General features: G+C 48.0%; 1 protein-coding gene across 2 annotated transcripts in view; it reads left to right on the top strand.

Moving 5' to 3' along the window:
- The first annotated feature begins 13,395 nt into the window (after positions 1-13,395).
- CCT5 (chaperonin containing TCP1 subunit 5) overlaps positions 13,396-20,647 on the top strand; it is a 422,120-nt gene continuing 414,868 nt past the window's right edge. Inside the window, exon 1 of one of the 2 annotated variants that reach the window (XM_075331907.1) lies at positions 13,396-13,569. In XM_075331907.1, coding sequence (XP_075188022.1) covers positions 13,465-13,569 — 105 coding nt within the window. In that variant the 5' untranslated portion in view covers positions 13,396-13,464. The remainder of the gene's footprint in view (positions 13,570-20,647) is intronic. The other variant, XM_075331906.1, reaches the window with a different exon arrangement.

The following is a 20,647-nucleotide window of genomic DNA, read 5'->3' as shown; positions in this document are numbered from 1 at the left end:
TGTCTTCTTTCTTTCTAGTGTAGTAGTAGTGACGATTGTAGTGAGGATGAGGTTCACCAGCTCATCACTTGGGGCTGGGGAACCTCATCCTCACTACAATCCTCACTGGTGTAGTAGTAGTGACGATTGTAGTGAGGATGAGGTTCACCAGCCCATCATGGGCTGGGGAACCTCATCCTCACTACAATCCTCACTACAATCGGGAAGCAGCGTGCAGCCTTCACTCCGTGAGTGATCAGTGCTAGCTGTCAGCGGTAACAGCGGTAACGCTGACAGACGCGTTACCATAGCAACGGTGCTCTCGGAGCCGCGGTTAGCGGTGACGTCACCGCTAACTGCGTTGCTATGGCAACGGTGATCTCCGTTAATGACCGGCTGTGTCAGCCGGTCCCTAACGGAACGGGGAGTCGACCGTGTGCTAGAGCATGTCGCCGGTACACGGCGATACACATATGTGCACCGTGTACCGGAAAGATGCACTCGCAGGTCCTACATGACGCGTCATAGTCATGTGACCAGTCTATAGCCAATGAGATAATAGCCACGTGACTGGTCACATGGCTATTTTGACATCACGATAGGTCCTGCATCTGTGCTGGCAGTGCCGTCACCGGGAGGATTCAGCGATCATCGGATGGAATAGCGGCAGGAGACAGAGTGCAGAAGGGATCGCGAGGACCGGTAAGTGTTATGGCAATGTTTATTAACTGTTTGTGTACATTTATAATGCATTTTTATGTGTTTGTGATTGCCTCCCATTATAGCCTATTGGTTCGAGTTCGGTTCGTCGAACGTTCGACGAACCGAACTCGAACGGGACCCCCGTTCGGCGAACCGACCTCGAGCCGAACCGCGACCGGTTCGCTCATCTCTACTCAACACGGCATATATAAAACTCATACCTACGTGAGAGAAAAACCTAGATTATCCAGCAAATTATAGACCGATCTCTTTGATCAACCAGGACCTAAAACTAATGGCCAAATTGATGGCCAACAGACTGGCGGAGATATTGCCAAGAGTAATCTGTCCGGCCCAATCAGGGTTTGTAAAGGGGAGATCGGCGGTGACTAATATAAGAAAAACCATGCTAGTAATGGATGCCAATAGGCACGGACAACTACAGAAGGGGGCATTTCCAGCCATGATCACATTAGATGCCGAAAAAGCATTTGATAATGTAAAGTGGTCATGGCTGGAAACAGTAATGGACGAGGTAGGCATTCAGGGAGCATTTAGAACATTCATTAGAGTATTATATGCGAATCCTAAAGCCAGGGTGGCGACACCAGGATTTCTGTCGAGACCTTTCTCATTGACTAAAGGGACTAGACAGGCGTGCCCATTGTCCCCCCTCCTGTTCAACCTGGCGACCGAGCCCCTATCAAGAATATTGAATGAGGGAAATTGCTTTGAAGGTATCAACATTGGAGGGGAGGTGCTACGGACAGCCCTGTTTGGGGATGACATTATATTGTTTATGAATAAACCCCAGAAGGAACTCCCAACAACACTACAACGGATAGAGGAATTCGGAAACTTGGCAGGTTTTAAATTAAATAAGGCAAAATGTGAAATACTGTTTCTACACCAACAGAGCACAACGGTGTTAGCAGCTCAGGGAATAGGAGACAATGTCCATGGGACACCAATAACAAGAACCCACGTTAAATATCTGGGAATCCAAGTGGGACGCCAACCTGCATCGATATATGAGTTAAATTTTAAACCACTGATAACGAAAATAGAACGGGAATTGAAGATGTGGGAGGGGCTTCCATTGTCCCTACTGGGTAGGAACCATCTTCTAAAAATGATGAGTTTCTCAAAACTTCTATATCCAATGCAGACTATCCCTATATTATTATAATACACAGACGTAAACAGACTGAACAAGGCGTTTTTGACCTTCTTGTGGAGGGGAAAAAGGCCAAGAATAAAAGCTGAGAAATTAATGCAGACGCTGGAGAAGGGGGGTATTAAAATGCCAAACATTAAAGGGTACAATCTGGCGTGCCTCATGAGACATGTAATAGACTGGTTAAGGAAGACAAACGGCTACTCGGACATAAAATTGGAAGGCGAGTTCTGTAAACCCTGGGATTTGGGGGCAATATTGCATACGTCACTTGCTAACATACCACGGCGCATTAAAAACTCACTAATATGCAGAGATACAGTGATGGCGTGGAAGGCGGTGAGAAAAAAATTCAATTTACGCCGGAGAATTTCTAAATACTTAAATATATGGAGTTTCCCGGAATACCCAGCGGGTAGGGAAAACAAATTATTTACAGAATGGAGGAGAAAAGGTATAAAAGGGGTGAAAGATCTGCTTCATAAGACGGAAAATAGATGGTTGTCCTGTCAAGAAATTGTAACAAAATATGGGCTATCTCCATTCCAAGTTATACAATATAAACAGATAGAGAAAGGTATAATGCAGCTACTGAGAGATGTCGGGAAGGAACAAGGGATGAATGATATGGATCAACTTATTATGCAGGAGCAGCGGGAGATTAACATAACTTCACTATACAAAGCTTTGCAAGAGGTGTTAGTTCCTTAGTCCCCTTAAGCTGGGTTCACACTAAGCGACAGCGACAACGACGTCGCTATTACGTCACCATTTTCTGTGACGTAACAGCGACCTTGTAAGTCGCTGTTATGATCGCTGCTTAGCTGTCAAACACAGCAGAAGCAGCAGCGATCATAACGTCGCTGTGCTACATGTGCAGAGAGCAGGGAGCCGCGCTTAGCGCTGGCTCCTTGCTCTCCTAGGTACAGTACACATCGGGTTAATTACCCGATGTGTGCTGCAGCTACATATCACAGTGCAGAGAGCAGGGAGCCGCGCACACTGCTTAGCGCTGGCTCCTTGCTCTCCTTGCTACAGTATACATCGGGTTAATTACCCGATGTGTACTGTAGCCACATGTGCACAGAGCAGGAGCCGGCACTGGCAGCAAGGGCGGAGGCTGGTAACGAAGGTAAATATCGGGTAACCAGGGAAAGGGCTTCCCTTGGTTACCCGATGTTTACGCTGGTTACAGCTTACCGCAGCTGCCAGACTCCGGCTCCTGCTCCCTGCTCGCTTCATTTCGTCGCTCTCTCGCTGTCACACACAGCGATGTGTGTGTCACAGCGGGAGAGTGACGACCAAAAAATGAAGCTGGACATTCAGCAACGACCGGCGACCTCACAGCAGGGGCCAGGTCGTTTCTGGATGTCACACACAGCGACAGCGACGGGACGTCGCTGCAACGTCACAGAAAATGGTGACGTAGCAGCGACGTCGTTGTCGTTGTCGCTGTGTGTGACACCAGCTTTAAACTTGGATAAGACCCTGGGAAACTGGGCGAGACAATTGGGAGAAGAGACAGCAGGGGACAAGATACTAAGAGGATGGATGAGAATGAGAAAAGAGGTGGTTAATGAGGGCTGGAGGGACACACAGTTTAGACTGATACACAGGGTGATCTATGGCTTCAACATATCAAGCATAGTTAATAAGATAGTACATTGTCCCAAATGTAAGACGTTAAACACGGATCTGTTACATGGGATTTGGCAATGCCCAGAGAGTCAAAAATTCTGGAAAAAAATGCAGGTGCTAATAACCAATATATGGGGGGTAGAGGTGGCGATGGACCCATTGATATGGATTTTTCATGATGACCATGTTGACCAAATGGCAAGAGTGAATGAAAAAAGAGATAGAATACCAAAACTGTTCCATAGTATAGCCATAATTGGAAAAAGGGCTTTACTGGGCAAATGGCTCGAAGGGAACGTTCCGTCAGAAGACGAGGTAATGAGGCAGATTAAAATGCTACTTAGAACAGAGGACAGCAGAAAAAAACAAAGACGGTTTGACCGACGCATTCTTTAAAAAATGGAGAAAATTCATGGAAAAACAATGTGAAGCTACAGAAATACAAACAATAGTTACCCCCTTCACGTATACAGAGTGGTATCTACTAGATTCAGAAGACATTAAGGGAACATTGGGGAAATTAAAACAGCCATAATGTGAAGGTGATAAGAAGGCAAATGATTCATCCAGAGACATGTGGTGATGATAAAATGACAAAATGTGGCGTTGTTGGGTGTTCTTCGTGTGGGATAGACAGGAGGAAAAGTGTGCTAAGTTGTTGGGGGGGTTATTTTAGAATAGAAGGGGGGGGGGACAAGGGAAACAGGAGGAATAGTTAATTGCCAATAACCTGTTAATGGACATAGTGAATTCATACTTGCTATATTGTTTAATAAGATGTAATGTACATGAAAATTTGGAATAAAATTTGGTGTTTAAAAAAAAAAGAATGGAATAATGTACTTTCCTCCTGCTCTACTAAACTGATGGGGCTTATCATTAAATATGATCAGATTGAACTAGAAAAAATTAATAAAGAAATCTTGGATATCAATTCTAAATTGGAACAACATGAAAACTTAGAAGAAATTAATAAACTTAAAGATAAAATGGATAATAACATCAAAAAAATAGAAGCCAAGATAGAGGAAATAAAGAAAAGAAAATTTGACCATGATACCAGAGATTACGAATCCAACAATATATATTCCTGGAAAACATTTCGCCCACGTAAAACTATACTTAAACAATCAGGACAAGACAAGAGAAAAGAAGGTTTTTCTGATGTTTCCTCAGTAACTTCTGGAGAAAATACTGATGAAAGTATAGATTCTGGAGAGGTTTCATATGACAGAAATTTTCCACCTCTGTCTAAAGGGTAAGTTCACACAGTGCGTTTTTCGTGGCGTTTTTGCGCGTTTTTCGGGTACGTTTTTGCTCAGAAAACGCTGTGACATTGCTTCCCCAGCAAAGTCTATGAGTTTTCATTTTTGCTGTCTGCACACAGCGTTTTTTTTTAGCTTCGTTTTTGTGGTGCCCACAAAAATGCAGCATGTCAATTATTTTTGCGTTTTTCACTGCGTTTTCCACCCATTGAGTTCAATGAGATGTTCAAAAACGCAATGAAAAATGCAAATTGCAAATATAGCTGCGTTTTAGTGCGTTTCTATGACTAAAAACACAGCTATAAACACAAGGGGTGGGTAGTAAAGTGACATGTACAGGAAGAGGATTCCTTCTGTCAGTAAATACAGAAGCGTGAATCCTCCCGGTACCGTCACCGCTGCTTCCACCTCCAGTCCTGTGCATGTCTGCTGCCGTGCGGCGCCATGTCTGGGCGGAAGGTGGAAGCAGCTGCGAAAACAAAAGTGAACAGTAGAAAAAAAAATGTCATACTTACCTGTCTGCAGACTCCCGACATGTCCGCTCCCAGCTCCTCTCCCGGTACCGCCGCTCCGGGTGTGTGCTCCCAGGCACGTCCGATGGCTGCAGGACCTGGTGGTGGATCACCTGATGCGGTCACCTGATGCATCAGCTGATCTTAAGTCTCGCGGTGACGCCGGCGCCCGGCCGGCTTAACCTATCAGCGGATGCCGTCAGGAGACTTCATCACTGATTACCGGCAGCTCCTGCAGCGATCGGACGGGATCAGACACCGCTCCAGGAGCTGCCGGTAATCAGCACATAAGTATTCTTTTTTTTTTTGCACTTATGCATTAGCTGATTGTATAAACGGCTTTTATGTAATCAGCCGATGTGTGATGTGATTCACGTCCTTGATCCTGACACATCATCTGATCGCTTTGCCTTCCAGCAAACCGATCAGATGATATTGGATCTGGATTGCACGGCGCGGGACCCTTAATCCAGGATTACTGCGGAGGGGGGTTCTTTATTTCAATAAAGATGGAGTCGCTAATTGTGTTGTGTTTTATTTATAATAAAAATATTTTTCTGTGTGTTGTGTTTTTTTTTATCTGTACTAGAAATTCATGGTGGCCATGCCTAATATTGGCGTGACACCATGAATTTCGGGCTTAGGGCCAGCTGATAATATACAGCTAGCCCTAACTCCATTATTACTCAGCGAGCCACCCGTCACCAGGGCAGCTGGAAGAGTTGGATACAGCGCCAGAAGATGGCGCTTCTATAAAAGCGCCATTTTCTGAGGTGGCTGCGGACTGCAATTCGCAGCGGGGGTGCCCAGAAAGCATGGCACCCTGCACTGTGGATTCCAATCCACAGCTGCCTAGTTGTACCTGGCTGGACTCAAAAATTGGGCAAAGCCCACGTCACTTTTTTTTTTAATTCATGAAATTCATGAAATAAAAAAAAAGGACTTCCCTATATTGACTTCCCTATATTTTTGGTTCCCAGCCGGGTACAAATAGGCATCCGGGGGTTGGGGGCAGCCCATACCTGCCTGCTGTATCTGGCTAGCATTCAAAAATATGGCGAAGCCCACGTCATTTTTTTGGGGGGCAAAAAACTCCTCCATACAGTCCTGGATGGAGGATGCTGAGCCTTGTAGTTCTGCAGCTGCTGTCTGCTCTCCTGCATACACTATTGGATGTAGGATGCTGAACCTTGTAGTTCTGCAGCTGCTGTCTGCTCTCCTGCATAAACTATTAGATGGAGTATGCTGAGCCTTGTAGTTCTGCTCCCCCTGCCTCTCCCTCCAGCATACAGTTCTGTATTGACCATGCTGAGCCTTGTAGTTCTGCAGCTGTCTGCTCTCCTGCATACACTAGTGGAGAATGAAGAACATATTGAAGAAGGAAATGGCATCAGACCTTTTTTTTTTTCCAACAATCTTTAATGGCATTGCTCACTGATAAAAAACGCATAAAAACACAGTGAGCAAAAACGCAGAAAAACGCAGCAAAAAATGCACCAAATCGCGGTAAAAACGCATGTGTTTTTGCCGCGGTTGCATTTTTGCAAAAACGCAGCGCCAAAAAAACGCAGTGTGTGAACCTAACCTTATATTCATTCTTGTTACATTCTTGTCATCTTTTGTCACCCATTGAAATCAATGAGGGGTTCAAAAACGGATGGCAAAACGCATAGTTACAAATTGTTTGCGTTTTGCATACGTTTTAGCCACGGTTTTGGCAGGAAAAAACGCAGCTCACAAACTTAGTTACAGAATGACAAAATCAATGCTGGAATGATTTTGGGGTGTCGGTGTCTCTCTCATTCTCTCTCTGTCTCTCTCCAAGCGCTACATACTCACCAATCACCGGGGCGGCTGTCACACTGCTCCCGCGGCACCTTTTTGTTCTTCCCAAGCCGGCCACTCATTAGACTCATACATATTCATTGCATTTACTCATTACGCTCATACATATTCACTGCACCCGCTCATTAGACTCGTACATATTTACTGCTTCCCCTACTCACCAGCGTCTGTGATTGGTTGCAGTCAGACGCGCTCCCATGCTGAGTGACAGATGTCTGACTGCAAACCAATCAGAGACGCCAGTGGGCGGGAATATATCGTAGAGTAAAATAAATAAATAATTTAAAAAATGGCGTGCAGTCCCCCCCAATTTTGATACCTAGCCAAGATAAAGCCCCACAGCTGGGGGCTGGAATTCTCAGACTGAGGAGGCCTATGTTTATTAGGCTGTCCCCAGCGTAAAAATATCAGCTAGCAGCCACCCAGAATTGCCGCATCCATTAAATTCGACAGTCCCGGCACTTTATCCAGCTATTCCCCTTGCCCTAGTGTGGTGGCAGTTGGGGTAATGAAGAAGTTAATGGCAACCCAAAGCAGCCACTAAGTCCTAAATTAGTCATAGCAGGTGTCTGAGACACCTTTTCATCACTTATCTGTAAGTGAAAGTCAAGAAACACAAACACCTAAAAATCCTTTATTTGAAATAAAAGACAAAAAAACCCCCTCTTTCACCACTTTATTAATCCCCCATACACCCCTCCAGGTCCTACGTAATTCACACGAGGTCCCACTACGCTTCCAGCACTGCTGTATCGGACGCTCACAGCGAGCGCCATAGAACAAGACTGCCCGCTGTGAGCTCCACGCAGCAAGTGAAGTGAGCCGCGCGATAAGTGGTGACGTCACTCAAATGATTTCCAGTCACAGCTAGAGTCCTCCACCTATGCCCGCAAATCAGTCCACCTGCGGCTCACTTCTGTTGCGGACTTCAGGACACATGGATCCCCGGTGTGACCACAAATCACCCGAGTGGTGTCACCGCTTATCGCGCGGCTCATTTCACTTGCTGTGTGAAGCGCACAGTAGCCAGTCATGTTCTATGATGCTCGCTGTGACAGGACAGGTATGTAGCAGAGCTGAATCACCGTGGGACCTCGTATGGATTACGTCACACCTGGAGGGGTGTTTGGGGGGTTAATAAAGTGGTGAAGGTGAAAGAGGGTGCTTTGTTGTCTATTATTTTAAATAAAGGATTTTTTGGGTGTTTGTGTTTATTTACTTTCACTTACAGATTAGTGATGGGGGTGTCTCATTAGACGTCTTCCATCACTATCCATCCTTGTTACCCTGACTGCTAGCACACTAGAGAAACGGGAAGAGCCAGGCCCAGGGCCAGAATTGGCGCATCTTCTGGATGCGCCACTTCTGAGGCGGCTGTGGGCTGCCATTCTTAGGCTGGAAAGGGCCAAATAACGATGGCCTTTCCCCCCCAATAAAATCAGCCACCAGTTGTCTGCTGTACCTTGGCTGGTTTTAGAAAAATGAGGGTGACCCCATAAATAAATCAAATCATTGAAAAAAAAGCGTGGGATCCCCTCTATGAGCAGGGCAGATCAAAGTATTGTAGTGCGCCTGTGCAGGACCTCAATACCGGCCTGTGTGCATGACGTAGGACGTGTCATGCTCCCAGGCTTCAGAAGAAGGAGGACAAATCTAGCTGAAAGAGGAGTCGCCGGTACTGGACAACAGACACACCAATCCGACCAGTTTGTACCGCACCGACCCCCCCTTAGGTGAGTATTGTAAAGTGATTTTTATATTCAACACAGCAGCCTGGGCTCTTATATACAGCATGTTAGAATGCTGTATATAAGAGCCCACTGGTGGTGACCACAGGTTATAGGGGCCAAATCTGGTTAATATGTTCCTTTTAATGTTAGGCTGCTTTTCACACTTGCGTTGTTTTGCATCCGTCACAATCAGTTGTGTGACTGATGCAACGGATGCGTTGCAGATAGTGGCACAACTGATGTGACAGATGCTGCAAAACAATGATCCGTTGTTTTTTTTTTTTCTGTTTTACCAGCGGCCGGGTGGATGCAACGCAAGGCCATCAGTCGCAATCCGTCGTCCATACAAGTCTATGGGGAAAAAACTGAATCGTGTAAAATATTTTGCAGGATACCGTATTTCCTCAAGGTGACGGATTGCAGCTGAAGCAAACCAACGCAAGTGTGAAAGCAGCCTAAGGCCCTGTGTGCACTAGAAAATAGAATTTTCTTAAGAAAATTCTGCAGGCTCTGAAAGATTTCCGCACCCGCGGAAAAACAACGCAAATAAACGCAACGAAATCCGCATTCGTTTTGGTGTGGATTTAGTGTGGTTTTTCCGCAGGTTGGTTCATGTGTTTTAACCCCTTCACGACCAATGACAGATCTATCCGTCATGGATCGTGTGAGGTTAATCCCCGCCCCCTGCCGTGGGCAGGTCGCGGCGATCTACGCACATATCAGCTGTTTTCAACAGCTGACATGTGTGCCTGCATGTTACGAGTGGAATCGCATTCCACCCGTAATATTTAACCCCTTACATCTCGTTGCCAAAGTCTGGCAGCGAGATGTATATGCGCACGGCCATAACTTTTACTTACCGCCGCCCCCACCAGAAGTCACATGCGTGATCACGTGACTTTCGGTGGTTGCCATGGTAGCACAGGGTCATGTGATGACGCCTGTAGGTAACATGAGTCACTTTCTGTTTAACTCGGCCCGGAGCCGAGTGAAGCAGAAAGTGAGCATATATATGTGAGCACATATATGTGTAGCTGTGATGAGCAGATAGGGCAGAGCGATTGGATTATTGATCTATATAGCCCCCTAGGGGGACTAGTAAAATATATAAAAACAAAGTAAAAAAAAAAGTTTTAAAAAGTAAAAAAAATAAAAAAACCTAAAAGTTCAAATCACTCCCCTTTCGCCCCGCTGAAAATTTAAGGGTTAAAAAAATAAAAAATACCCACATATTTGGTATCGCCGCGTTCAGAAATGCCCGATCTATGAAACTGAAAAATCACATAAAACCAAATAAAAACAAAAACAAAAAAGTGAGCCGGAGTATGAGATGGTATACATGGAACTTGTGAGACCATGTTCACACTGGCCATGAGACAAAGAGAAACCAAGGAAAAAATTGTGAAAACATACCCTGCTGTAACTAAATAAAAGCATAGTGCATATAAACATAGGGTACTTAGTAAACACTGTTTTTGATCAAAAAAAGCATAAAGCTATCCCACCAAACGTCAAGGTGTACCCAGTTGGGATAGTACCTACACTCTCTAATATTAAAACCTTACCATGGGTCTAAAATAGGCCTCAATGTGGCTGAGGCTATGTGCGCACGTGTGCGCTCTGCACCACACCGAAAATGTGCGCTTCAGAGCGCAGCTGAAAAGCTGCGTTCTGAAGCTCATGGTGCCGGCAGATTCGTGCGCTCTGCATGCTGCCTCTCCCTATAGACAGCATGCAGAACGCACGAAAGAAGTGACATGTCACGTCTTAGAACGCAGCGATTCGGCAAGCAGCCGAATCGCTGCGTTCTAACATGCCACGTGCGCACGGCTCCTGCACAATCTCCATAGATTGTGCAGGGGACGCAGGACGCATGCAGTTACGCTGCGGTGCAGAACGCAGCGTAACTGCATGTAATACGCACACATGCGCACATACCCTAAGGGCTGAGAGTGACCGGGTCCCAACAGGACACACACAGTCAGGGGGATTCACAGAATGAAATGTCCAGCTCACTAAGAAGGGGGCCACTCCCTGTTTGTACTGAATACAAAAAAACTACATAAAAAAATAGAGAGTGTAGGTACTATCCCAACTGGGTACACCTTGACGTTTGGTGGGATAGCTTAATGCTTTTTTTGATCAAAAACAGTGTTTACTAAGTAACCTATGTTTATATGCACTATGCTTTTATTTAGTTACAGCAGGGTATGTTTTCACAAGTTTTTCCTTGGTTTCTCCTAAACTGTAAAATCAGTTAATTTGATCAGTAAACGGCATAGCGGCAAAAAAATTCCAACCACCAAAATTTAGTTTTTTGGTCGCCGCAAGTTTTGCGCAAAATGCAATAGCAAGCAAAGAAAACGTACCATCTGCGCAAAAATGATACCATTAGAAACATCAGCTCGAGACGCAAAAAATAAGCCATCACTGAGCTATAGATCCCGAAAAAAGAGAACGCTACAGGTTTCGGAAAATGGCGCAAAACGTCCGCCACTTTTATTGGACAAGCTTGTGAATATTTTTTAACCCCTTAGATACAAGTAAACCTACATATGTTTGATGTCTGCAAACTCGCACCGACCTCAGGCATTCCAATGACACATCAGTTTTACCATATAGTGAACACGGTGAATAAAATATCCCAAAAACTATTGTGCGATCACACTTTTTGTGTAGTTTTTCCACACTTGGAATTTTTTTGCTGTTTTCCAGTACACTATATGGTAAAACTTATGGTTTCATTTAAACGTACAACTCGTCCCGCAAAAAACAAGCTCTCATTTGGCAAGATTGACAGAAAAATAAAAGAGTTACGGCTCTCGGAAGAAGGGGAGCAAAAACCCCCCCGCAAAAACGGAAAATGCTCTGGGGCTGAAGGGGTTAATGCATTCAATGCAATAAAGCACATTGAAAAAAAAGGGTAATTTACTTCTGATATAGATAGATAGAGAAATAGATAATAGGTAGATAGATGGATAGATAGAAGAATAGATAGGTAGATAATAGATAGAGGGATAGATGGATATAGATAGATAGATAATGGATAGATAGATAGAAGGATAGATAGAGAGATAGATAGATGATAGATAGAAGGATAGAGGGATAGATAGCTGGATAGATAATCAATAGATAGAGGTCAGATCAATCAATCGATAGAGTCCCTGTGATGACACACTGCAGTTCTCGCGAGCGGTAATGTGTTCACATTACCGACCATGAGAAATGACCTGTAGTTACCTCTGCAGTCTCGTTACTGCATTGAGTATGTGTCAGACGCGGCTGGATGCAAGCGTCGTGGGACCTGTGTGGATTACGCCGGAGCTGTGTGTTGGGGGGGTTAATAAAATGGTGAAAGAGGGAGCTTTTTTTGCTATTTTATTTAAAATAAAGGATATTTCGGTGTGTGTTTATTCACTTTACTTACGGGATAATCATGTAAGCTGTCTCATAGATGGTGCCATGATTAAGCTAGGACTTAGTGGCAGCGATGTGCTGCCATTAACTTATTACCTTGATTGCCACCGCATCACGGCAATCTGGAAGAGCTGGGGACTCTCCGGGACTGCCGCATAATGGATGTGACAGTCCCGGGGGCAGCTGCGGACTGATATTCTCGGCTGCGGGAGGGGGAGGGGGGCATTAACCCTGGCCCTCGCCCTCCCCAGCCTGAGAATACCGGGCCGCCACTGTGTGTTTACCTTGGCTGGACGGTAAAAATACGGCGGAGCCCACGCTTTTTTTATATTTTTAATATGTACGTTTGATTTCTATGTCTATTCTATATGTCTGTGCCTGTGTGTGAGTGTGATCGGTGTGTTTACTCTCTGCTCCACTTACTCTTCCTGTCATAATGACATCACTTCCCTGCAAAACGCAGGCAGTGATGAACATTATGTCCCGAAAAACGCAAAATCCCGCAGGGAATAACGCAGGAAAACGCAATGAAACACACATAATTTGCTACCTGCGTTATTCCCTGCGGGATTTCACGATTACATTACAGTCAATGGAGTGAAATGCCGCACCTACCTGCGGAAAAGAAGTGACATTCAATTCTTTTTGCTGCGGAAATCTCGCAGCAAAACATGCAGCTGTCAAAATCCGCCTAGTGCGCACTGCATTTTTTTTCCCCATAGGTTTTGCTGGTGAATCACTGCAGAAAGGTTATGAACATTTTCTGCAGCGAAACATACAGCAAATCCGCGGGAAATCCGAGGTAACATCCGCCTAGTGCGCACAGAGCAGACATCAAAGCACCCGAGGAAGAGGAGAGGTGCCAGGAGAGCCACGTGCCGAATGTAACTCAGGAAACGTTACAGCTTATCTCCAACTATTTGCCCCAGAAATAAGTGAGTCAAAATGGCAAAAATAATGTAAAGTGGGACAGTAAATATGATGCATTATTTCATATCAAGAGTGTGGAATGAAGTGATGGCAGTAATACTAAATCGTGTTTGCCCCCCCTACGTTGTCAATAGTGGTATGTTCCGCAGTAGACGTTTCCAGAGTCTGCGGTAAAGCAAGCCAGGTTTTATATTGCGCATGCGCACTGTATTGTCGGTTAACCTTGCAGAGCAGTTGGTCTTTTCCGTTGGTCTCCAGGCATCGCCATTATGTCTACTCTGGGTACTCTCGCCTTCGATGAATATGGGCGGCCGTTCATTATAATCAAGGATCAAGATCGCAAATCGCGTCTGTGTGGATTGGATGCGCTGAAGGTAAGGGGCTTCTCTTTGTGTCTCTGCCTTAATATCCGAGCTGATTTCCACGTGGACGTCGGGCGACCGCTGTGTGGCATGGCTGGAGCTCAGGGTATGTGCCCACAATCAGGAGTAGGTATGATTGCTCCAGGATCATAGCATATGTGCCCACGATCAGGACCTGCTGCGTCCTGGAAGCGGCGCAGCGCCCCAAACCTTGATCGTGGTCACGAGCAGCTGCGGAGGAGGCCCCCAGACCAGGACGGCCTGCATCCAGGACACAGCGGGTTCTCTGTTCCCTGATCTTTGGGCGGAGACCCATTCACTACACTGACTGATTTCGGGATATACTAGCTTCAGACTGTTAAGTTACAGCGAAGTTTACTGGAATCCATTTGATCTGTACTGGGTCCTGCAGAGCTGATGTGTGACTATGGACGGGTAATGGTCTTATTTACAGGTTGTTTACTACTTTTAAAGGGAAGGTGTAGTTAAAAAAAAAAAAAAAAAAAAAAAAAAAAATCTAACTGAAAAACTGTTAAGTATTAATGTTTTAATATTTGTTTTTAATTGAGCAAAATGTAAAAAAATATTTTCCACTGTTAGGCTACTTTCACACATCCGGATTTTTGTTCTGCGGCACAATACGGCGTTCTGCAGAAAAACCGCAACCGGCTTTTGTAACGCCGGTTGCGTTTTTTTTTTGCATAGACTTACATTAGTGCCGTATTGTGCCGCAGGGGCTTGCGTTCGGTCCGGTTTTTGCCGCATGCGGCAGATTTAGCCGATGCCGCGGCCGGATCGAACGTTCCCTGCAACGTTTTTTGCTCCGGCAAAAAACACCGCATCGCGCCGCATTTTTCAATGCATACCTATGGAGGCCGGATGCGGCGCGATGTGGAAAAAAACGCATCCGGTCGCCGCATGCGTTTTTCCCACTGCGCATGTTCAGTAGCATGTCGCAACCGGAAAAAAACGGACGGGCCACATGTAAAAACTTATGCAACGGATGCGGTGTTTTCGCCGCATCCGTTGCATAGTTTTCACAGCCGGATTGAGCCGCAGTGCTCAAACCGGATGTGTGAAAGTAGCCTTAAACACTAGGGGGACTAGCTGCTGAAATCCTTCAGAAATCACACTGTAGAAATGGCCTGGATTACAGCTGCAGTAGTGGGCGGAGTCTGATCTCCTGTGTGTGATGTCACAGCTCCCCCTCCTAATCTGAGTGTTTACAACAGATAAGAGAAAATGAAATGTAGGGACACAGTGCAGAGCCATTTTGTTGATCACAAATGTCTAAAGTGTCACCAAGGACAGCTGGAGTATCACACAGGGCAGGATTAGATACACGGCTCGGCAGGATTAGATACACGGCTCGGCAGACAGTATCACACGGCTCGGCAGGATTAGATACACGGCTCGGCAGACAGTATCACACGGCTCGGCAGGATTAGATACACGGCTCGGCAGACAGTATCACACGGCTCGGCAGACAGTATCACACGGCTCGGCAGGATTAGATACACGGCTCGGCAGACAGTATCACCGATTCACACACAGGCCGACAGGTTGCAGGAGGAAGGGGGAGAGGGTTGAGCGGGGTTGTTTTTGGAGATGGTAGCAGTGGTGGGGGAGGGGCGCTGGTACTCGCATGCAGAGGCATACACACACGCACACGGCGGCGGGCAGAGCGGGGGCCGGGTAGAGCAGAGGGAGGGAGTGTCATTGAAGACGGTAACGGCAGAGGGAGGGGCGGTGGCAGTAGCGGGGATTGGGTAGAACGGAGGGAGGGGGTGTCAGTGGAGACTGTAACGGCGAGGGGAGGGTAGGCGGCCCGTACTCACACATCCCGGCGGTTGACAGGGGTAAAGTGGAGCAAACAGCACAGCTGTGAGCTCTACAATGATGGCGCCGATCTCCTCCCTCTGCTGTGATCTGGACAGCCCAGGGGGCAGGTGTTTTCTTCATTGGCCTCTATTTGCAGTTCTGGCACTGAGCGGCGCTATTTTGCGCGCTCAGTGCCGGTCACATGACCCCCTGGTGCTGTGGCTGCTAGTATCCTCTTACATCACGTCAACTTCCAGGCTCTCAGACTGGACGTTACATCAGGGGATGCTGGCGCAACTCACATTGATTGACTGGGCGGTGATTACCGCACGTCACAGCCCAGCATCGAGGGGAGGATCCGGAGGATGGTACGGGATGCCAGTGTAACGGGGTTCCGGGGGTGCCTCGGGGGTTGTAGTCGTGGCCCCTTTAGGTGACAGGTTAACCTCCGGCCCCGCCGTCACTGTTGGGACAGGGGATTGTTTTGTGGGGCAGAGTGTGGATGAAGGGAGCACGCTGACAGACGCAGGAAGATTCTGCAGGCGGGCATCAGTTGAACTAAACGGCATTTTATTGCACATAGTTTCACAACAGGCTCAATGCATGAATCTTGTAACACTCAATCACAATTCCTGCCGGGGAAAAACTGTTCCTGTCTTCTTTTCTCAGGGGACCTTGCCCGGCTACTCTAGTTTTCTTCACCTGGGCTCCCGCTCCGGCTACCGCAGATTTGACCCACACAACTGTTTCACCGGCTAGGACACTTTCCTTCTCCTTTCTTTTGCTAGCTGCCACCATAGCTCCCACACTCTGCCCCCCCGTTGCTCCTTCTACCCCGTCCCGGAATCAACTAACTCACTAACCTCTCACCCTCCCCCCTAAGCTGCCGGCTCCTCCTCTCTCCTGCACTGTTTCTATGGGGACAGCCGTCCCACCCGGGCTCTAGGGGGGGGAAAACCCATAAACACAGTAAAACACAATTAAAAGTTTTTAACAACCCCAGCGTGGGGTGTCTTCAGGGGGGAAAACTGCGCCTCCTTGTAAGGGATCCGTCCACCCCTTACATTCCTCCCCTTTTTTTGCCTTAGCCTCCCGGCAAGGCTCGCATCTGAAAAACAAAATCTTAACCAGCAAGGCAATCTCTTATTAAAACTTTAAAACCTTCATGTAAAACACGATCAACGGCCGCACAAGTAAAGTGCCCGGAGTCCCTCCCAGGGAGCTCCCGGTCTTTGTAGCAGGTTTGCCCGGAGGCCTTTAACAGGCGCTCCCGGTCTTGGCTGGTCTTCTGCCCGGAGGCTCTCACAGCACTCCCGGTCTTTGTAGGCAGGGAGCACAGACAATAAAAGTAGTCTCCGTCAACATCACAGAGGGAGTCCTTGCACAGTCCGGCATCAGACTCCTTCCAGGCTCGGTAGCTTGAACGTTGTTACAACTATAAATCTTCACCGGTTCTTTCAACAATACCGGTTCTTAGCACAGATATGTCCACCACCTCCGGTCGCGGTGATTCACACGGGGTGGTAGGCACGTAGCCATTCGGCCCGCTGGGCCCTCACGTAATCGGAGAGGGACTGGCCTGGCAAGTGGCGCAGCCTCCGTAACGGTTCATAGTTAACCGGTGTCTCCGATTCCTCTGTCGCCGGTTTTGGCCCCTCGGCTCACGGCGGAGGTGACGGGGTAGCTGGACGGGACGGCTGTGGACTCCCAACAACGACCACCGGGTGCGTCACCATACTCTGGTGAATCGCCAATACCGCCGGCGTTCCCTTTTCCGGCTCAGCTACCGGTCCTGTAATCACTTCTGGCGACACCGCCAGCGTATTTCTTGGCTGACAAGTCTCAGCCAGCAGCTGTCTCTGCTGCGTATGTCTCCGGTACTGACATTCCTCCCACTCGATCTCTTGTTGCCACTGTGCGGCCTCCTGGGCAGTGGGCATCCGGGTCACTCCCACGGCAAATAGGCCCCGACATCCTACTTCTCTCCGGAACTTCACTTTCTCCCCCGGGTACAGTGTATGGAGGCGTTGGGGTAACCCTTCAATGTCCAGATTGACCCGGTTATAAAAGAAGTGATCCCCGGTCTCATCGTCTTCTATGAACCCGTATCCCTCGGCCTGGTTGAACTTGACCACTGTGCCAATGCTGCACTGCCGATCAAATTCCTCACTAAGGGGACCGGCCATCATCTCCCGGGCCACGGTCTCGGCCAGCAGCCTTTCTCGCACCGGGTCTACCTCAGGCGGCGGGGACTGTCGTCGGGTTAGGGGCGCCGGCTTCACCGGCTCCCAGAAAAATCCCCACTCATCTTCTTCAAACTCCAGGGCATGTTGCTCTCCCGGGGCCAGAACTTCTGTGGGGGCTGGAGGTCCTACCTTGACCGGCGTAACCACCTCCGGACTCTGGAGGGGTATTCTCAGTGTCTCACTTCCCGGCTGCAGTTGCGTCTTGTAGGTGGCCCGGACTTCAGTGGATGTTTCACCGGTCACGGCATCCCACGAAGTGACCCATGTAACTTTTGCGGGCCGCACCGGACCTCCTGGCACAGCCGGTAGCTTAATGGTAAGTGCCTCCTCGGCTACACTCTGTCTCGGGCGTCCTCTTCCCAGGCTGGTTGCCACCAGCGCGCTCGCTGCTTTGTCTGAGTCTCCATCTCACTTAGAGTCAGTTGCTGAGTTGGCATCTCTTGCAGCTCTTCCTGTAATAGCGCCGGGGACGGTGGAGATGCTGGGGAAGGTGGAGGCGGGCCTTCTTTTCCCGCTCTTGTATACACTCCACCCCCAGTCTCGCTCACCAGGTCAACCCAGCATAGGCGACAGTTCTTTTTTTCTGTAACGCCGCCTACTTCACATGTCTCCAGCAGCGTCTTGGGGCCAGTACCTCCCCTCTTTGGGCGGCGCACTCCGCACTTCTTTTTCTTCGCCGGCCAGCTCAGGGTTTTTCGTTTGGCGCCAATTTTCCGCGCGCTCACCGTGTTCGTGAAGACGGCGGCCATCTTAGCGCCATCTTATGCCTGGTCCAACGCCTTAGGCACCACTTGGTCTTCGTATTCAGGGCTCGGGAGCCCCCGCAGATAATCCGCATCCTGCCGACTACGCCACATGTAACGGGGTGCCGGGGGTGCCTCGGGGGTTGTAGTCGTGGCCCCTTTAGGTGACAGGCTAACCTCCGGCCCCGCCGTCACTGTTGGCACAGGGGATTGTTTTGTGGGGCAGAGTGTGGATGAAGGGAGCACGCTGACAGACGCAGGAAGATTCTGCAGGCGGGCATCAGTTGAACCAAACGGCATTTTATTGCACATAGTTTCACAACAGGCTCAATGCACGAATCTTGTAACACTCAATCACAATTCCTGCCGGGGAAAAACTGTTCCTGTCTTCTCTTCTCAGGGGACCTTGCCCAGCTACTCTAGTTTTCTTCACCTGGGCTCCCGCTCCGGCTACCGCAGATTTGACCCACACAACTGTTTCACCGGCTAGGACACTTTCCTTCTCCTTTCTTTTGCTAGCTGCCACCATAGCTCCCACACTCTGCCCCCGTTGCTCCTTCTCCCCCGTCCCGGAATCAACTAACTCACTAACCTCTCACCCTCCTCCCTAAGCTGCCGGCTCCTCCTCTCTCCTGCACTGTTTCTATGGGGACAGCCGTCCCACCCGGGCTCTAGGGGGGGGAAAACCCATAAACACAGTAAAACACAATTAAAAGTTTTTAACAACCCCAGCGTGGGGTGTCTTCAGGCGGGAAAACTGCGCCTCCTTGTAAGGGATCCGTCCACCCCTTACACCAGTGTAGAGCGGTGAAGAGGGCTTAGCGTCCGGCAGATTGGTGAGGCACGGGGCGCCAGTGTGGAGTACAGGTGGGGGTTCTTCAGCTGAAACCCACCCTGTCACGTAAGTATGTGATCTTACTATCCACCCGCCCGCTCTGCTCAGCTGTCAGGAGAGCGGGCGGTGTCGGCTGTGTGATCATATACTCCTACCAGCACTATAGGACGCAGCAAGAGACCGACAAGCTGGTGACATGCAGCACCGCAAGTGTCAAAGCAGAGCATGTCACAAACTTGCTCTGCTGTCACCTGTCGTGCTGCATGGAACCAACTTTCTCCACTCTTGTCACTAGCACAAGTCACAGAGTGGAGCAAGGTGGTGACATTGAAAAAACACAGAACAGTATACCTGGATTTCAATGGTAGTAGAAGGCAACAACTTCAAAGAATGTATGTATGTATGTATGTCTGTCTTTCATTTTGCCCGAGTAGCCGCAAGCCCCATAGTCAGATTCAATAGACACTCATAAGTACTGAGGTGCAGGTAGAAGGTACATTTTTAATTGATCAGACAAAGATAATACAGGGCAAGCATAGTACAGGAGGAGTACAAGAAAGGTTTCCAAAACAAGGGTGAAAAGCTCTCTGGTGTGGTAAGTGCTGGAGACTACAATAAGTGGGTACCTCCAGGTAGAAACCCCAAAAGGGGGTATACCGCTGAATAAGTCAGCGTACCAGCTGAAGATAATTAGCAGGTGAGCACAGCACAAAAACCAACATCCAGCAAGGAGCTTACCGATTTAACGTAGAGGAGCATGCAGGCACACATAGGGATAGTCCCAACACGTGTTTCGTGTGGTGACTTCTTCAGGGAACTGTGGACAACAGGGGAGGGAGTGAGCTTAATATACCTGCCGTAACGACATGGAATTAGCACCACATGTCGCAGTTCCATGGGGCAGGGAAGTGCGGCAGCGGTGTGGGCAGCTACTCCAGCGTCACCAGGGTGAGGGAAACTCCCTTTAGTGACGTCAGCTAACCCAGGGGATGCCAGTAGGAGAGCCGTGCCCACCGCGCATGCGCAATCCCGCAACCAGCAAGTGCGATCGCAGAAACCATATTGAGTCCTGGCAGAGGTAAGGGCAGATAACGTTAGTGAATATCTGCAAAGGCAGCAAAAATATAGATGGTCAATCATTATATAGCGATAACATCAGCCAAATTAGCAGCACATATGATATAGATCTAAAATCAGACTGAAGATATCATAGCCATGTAATATAAATAACAGCACATTAATAAGAGTACAAAATTGGAAAACTACAACAGTAGCTAGGATATATATGAGGTAAAAAGCATATCGTATAGTACAGTTTAATATTGGCAGAAGCTGGATAATGAATAGATTCACTACAATGATGATCCAACAGGCAATGTTACTTCCACTATCCATTCTCTTATTCATATTCCTTCCTGGTTGCGGGATTGCGCATGCGCGGTGGA

The sequence above is a fragment of the Anomaloglossus baeobatrachus genome, unplaced genomic scaffold (genome assembly GCF_048569485.1).
Source record: "Anomaloglossus baeobatrachus isolate aAnoBae1 unplaced genomic scaffold, aAnoBae1.hap1 Scaffold_103, whole genome shotgun sequence".
In the NCBI taxonomy this organism is placed as follows: domain Eukaryota; kingdom Metazoa; phylum Chordata; class Amphibia; order Anura; family Aromobatidae; genus Anomaloglossus; species Anomaloglossus baeobatrachus.
This window is presented reverse-complemented; position numbering and strand designations above follow the sequence as displayed.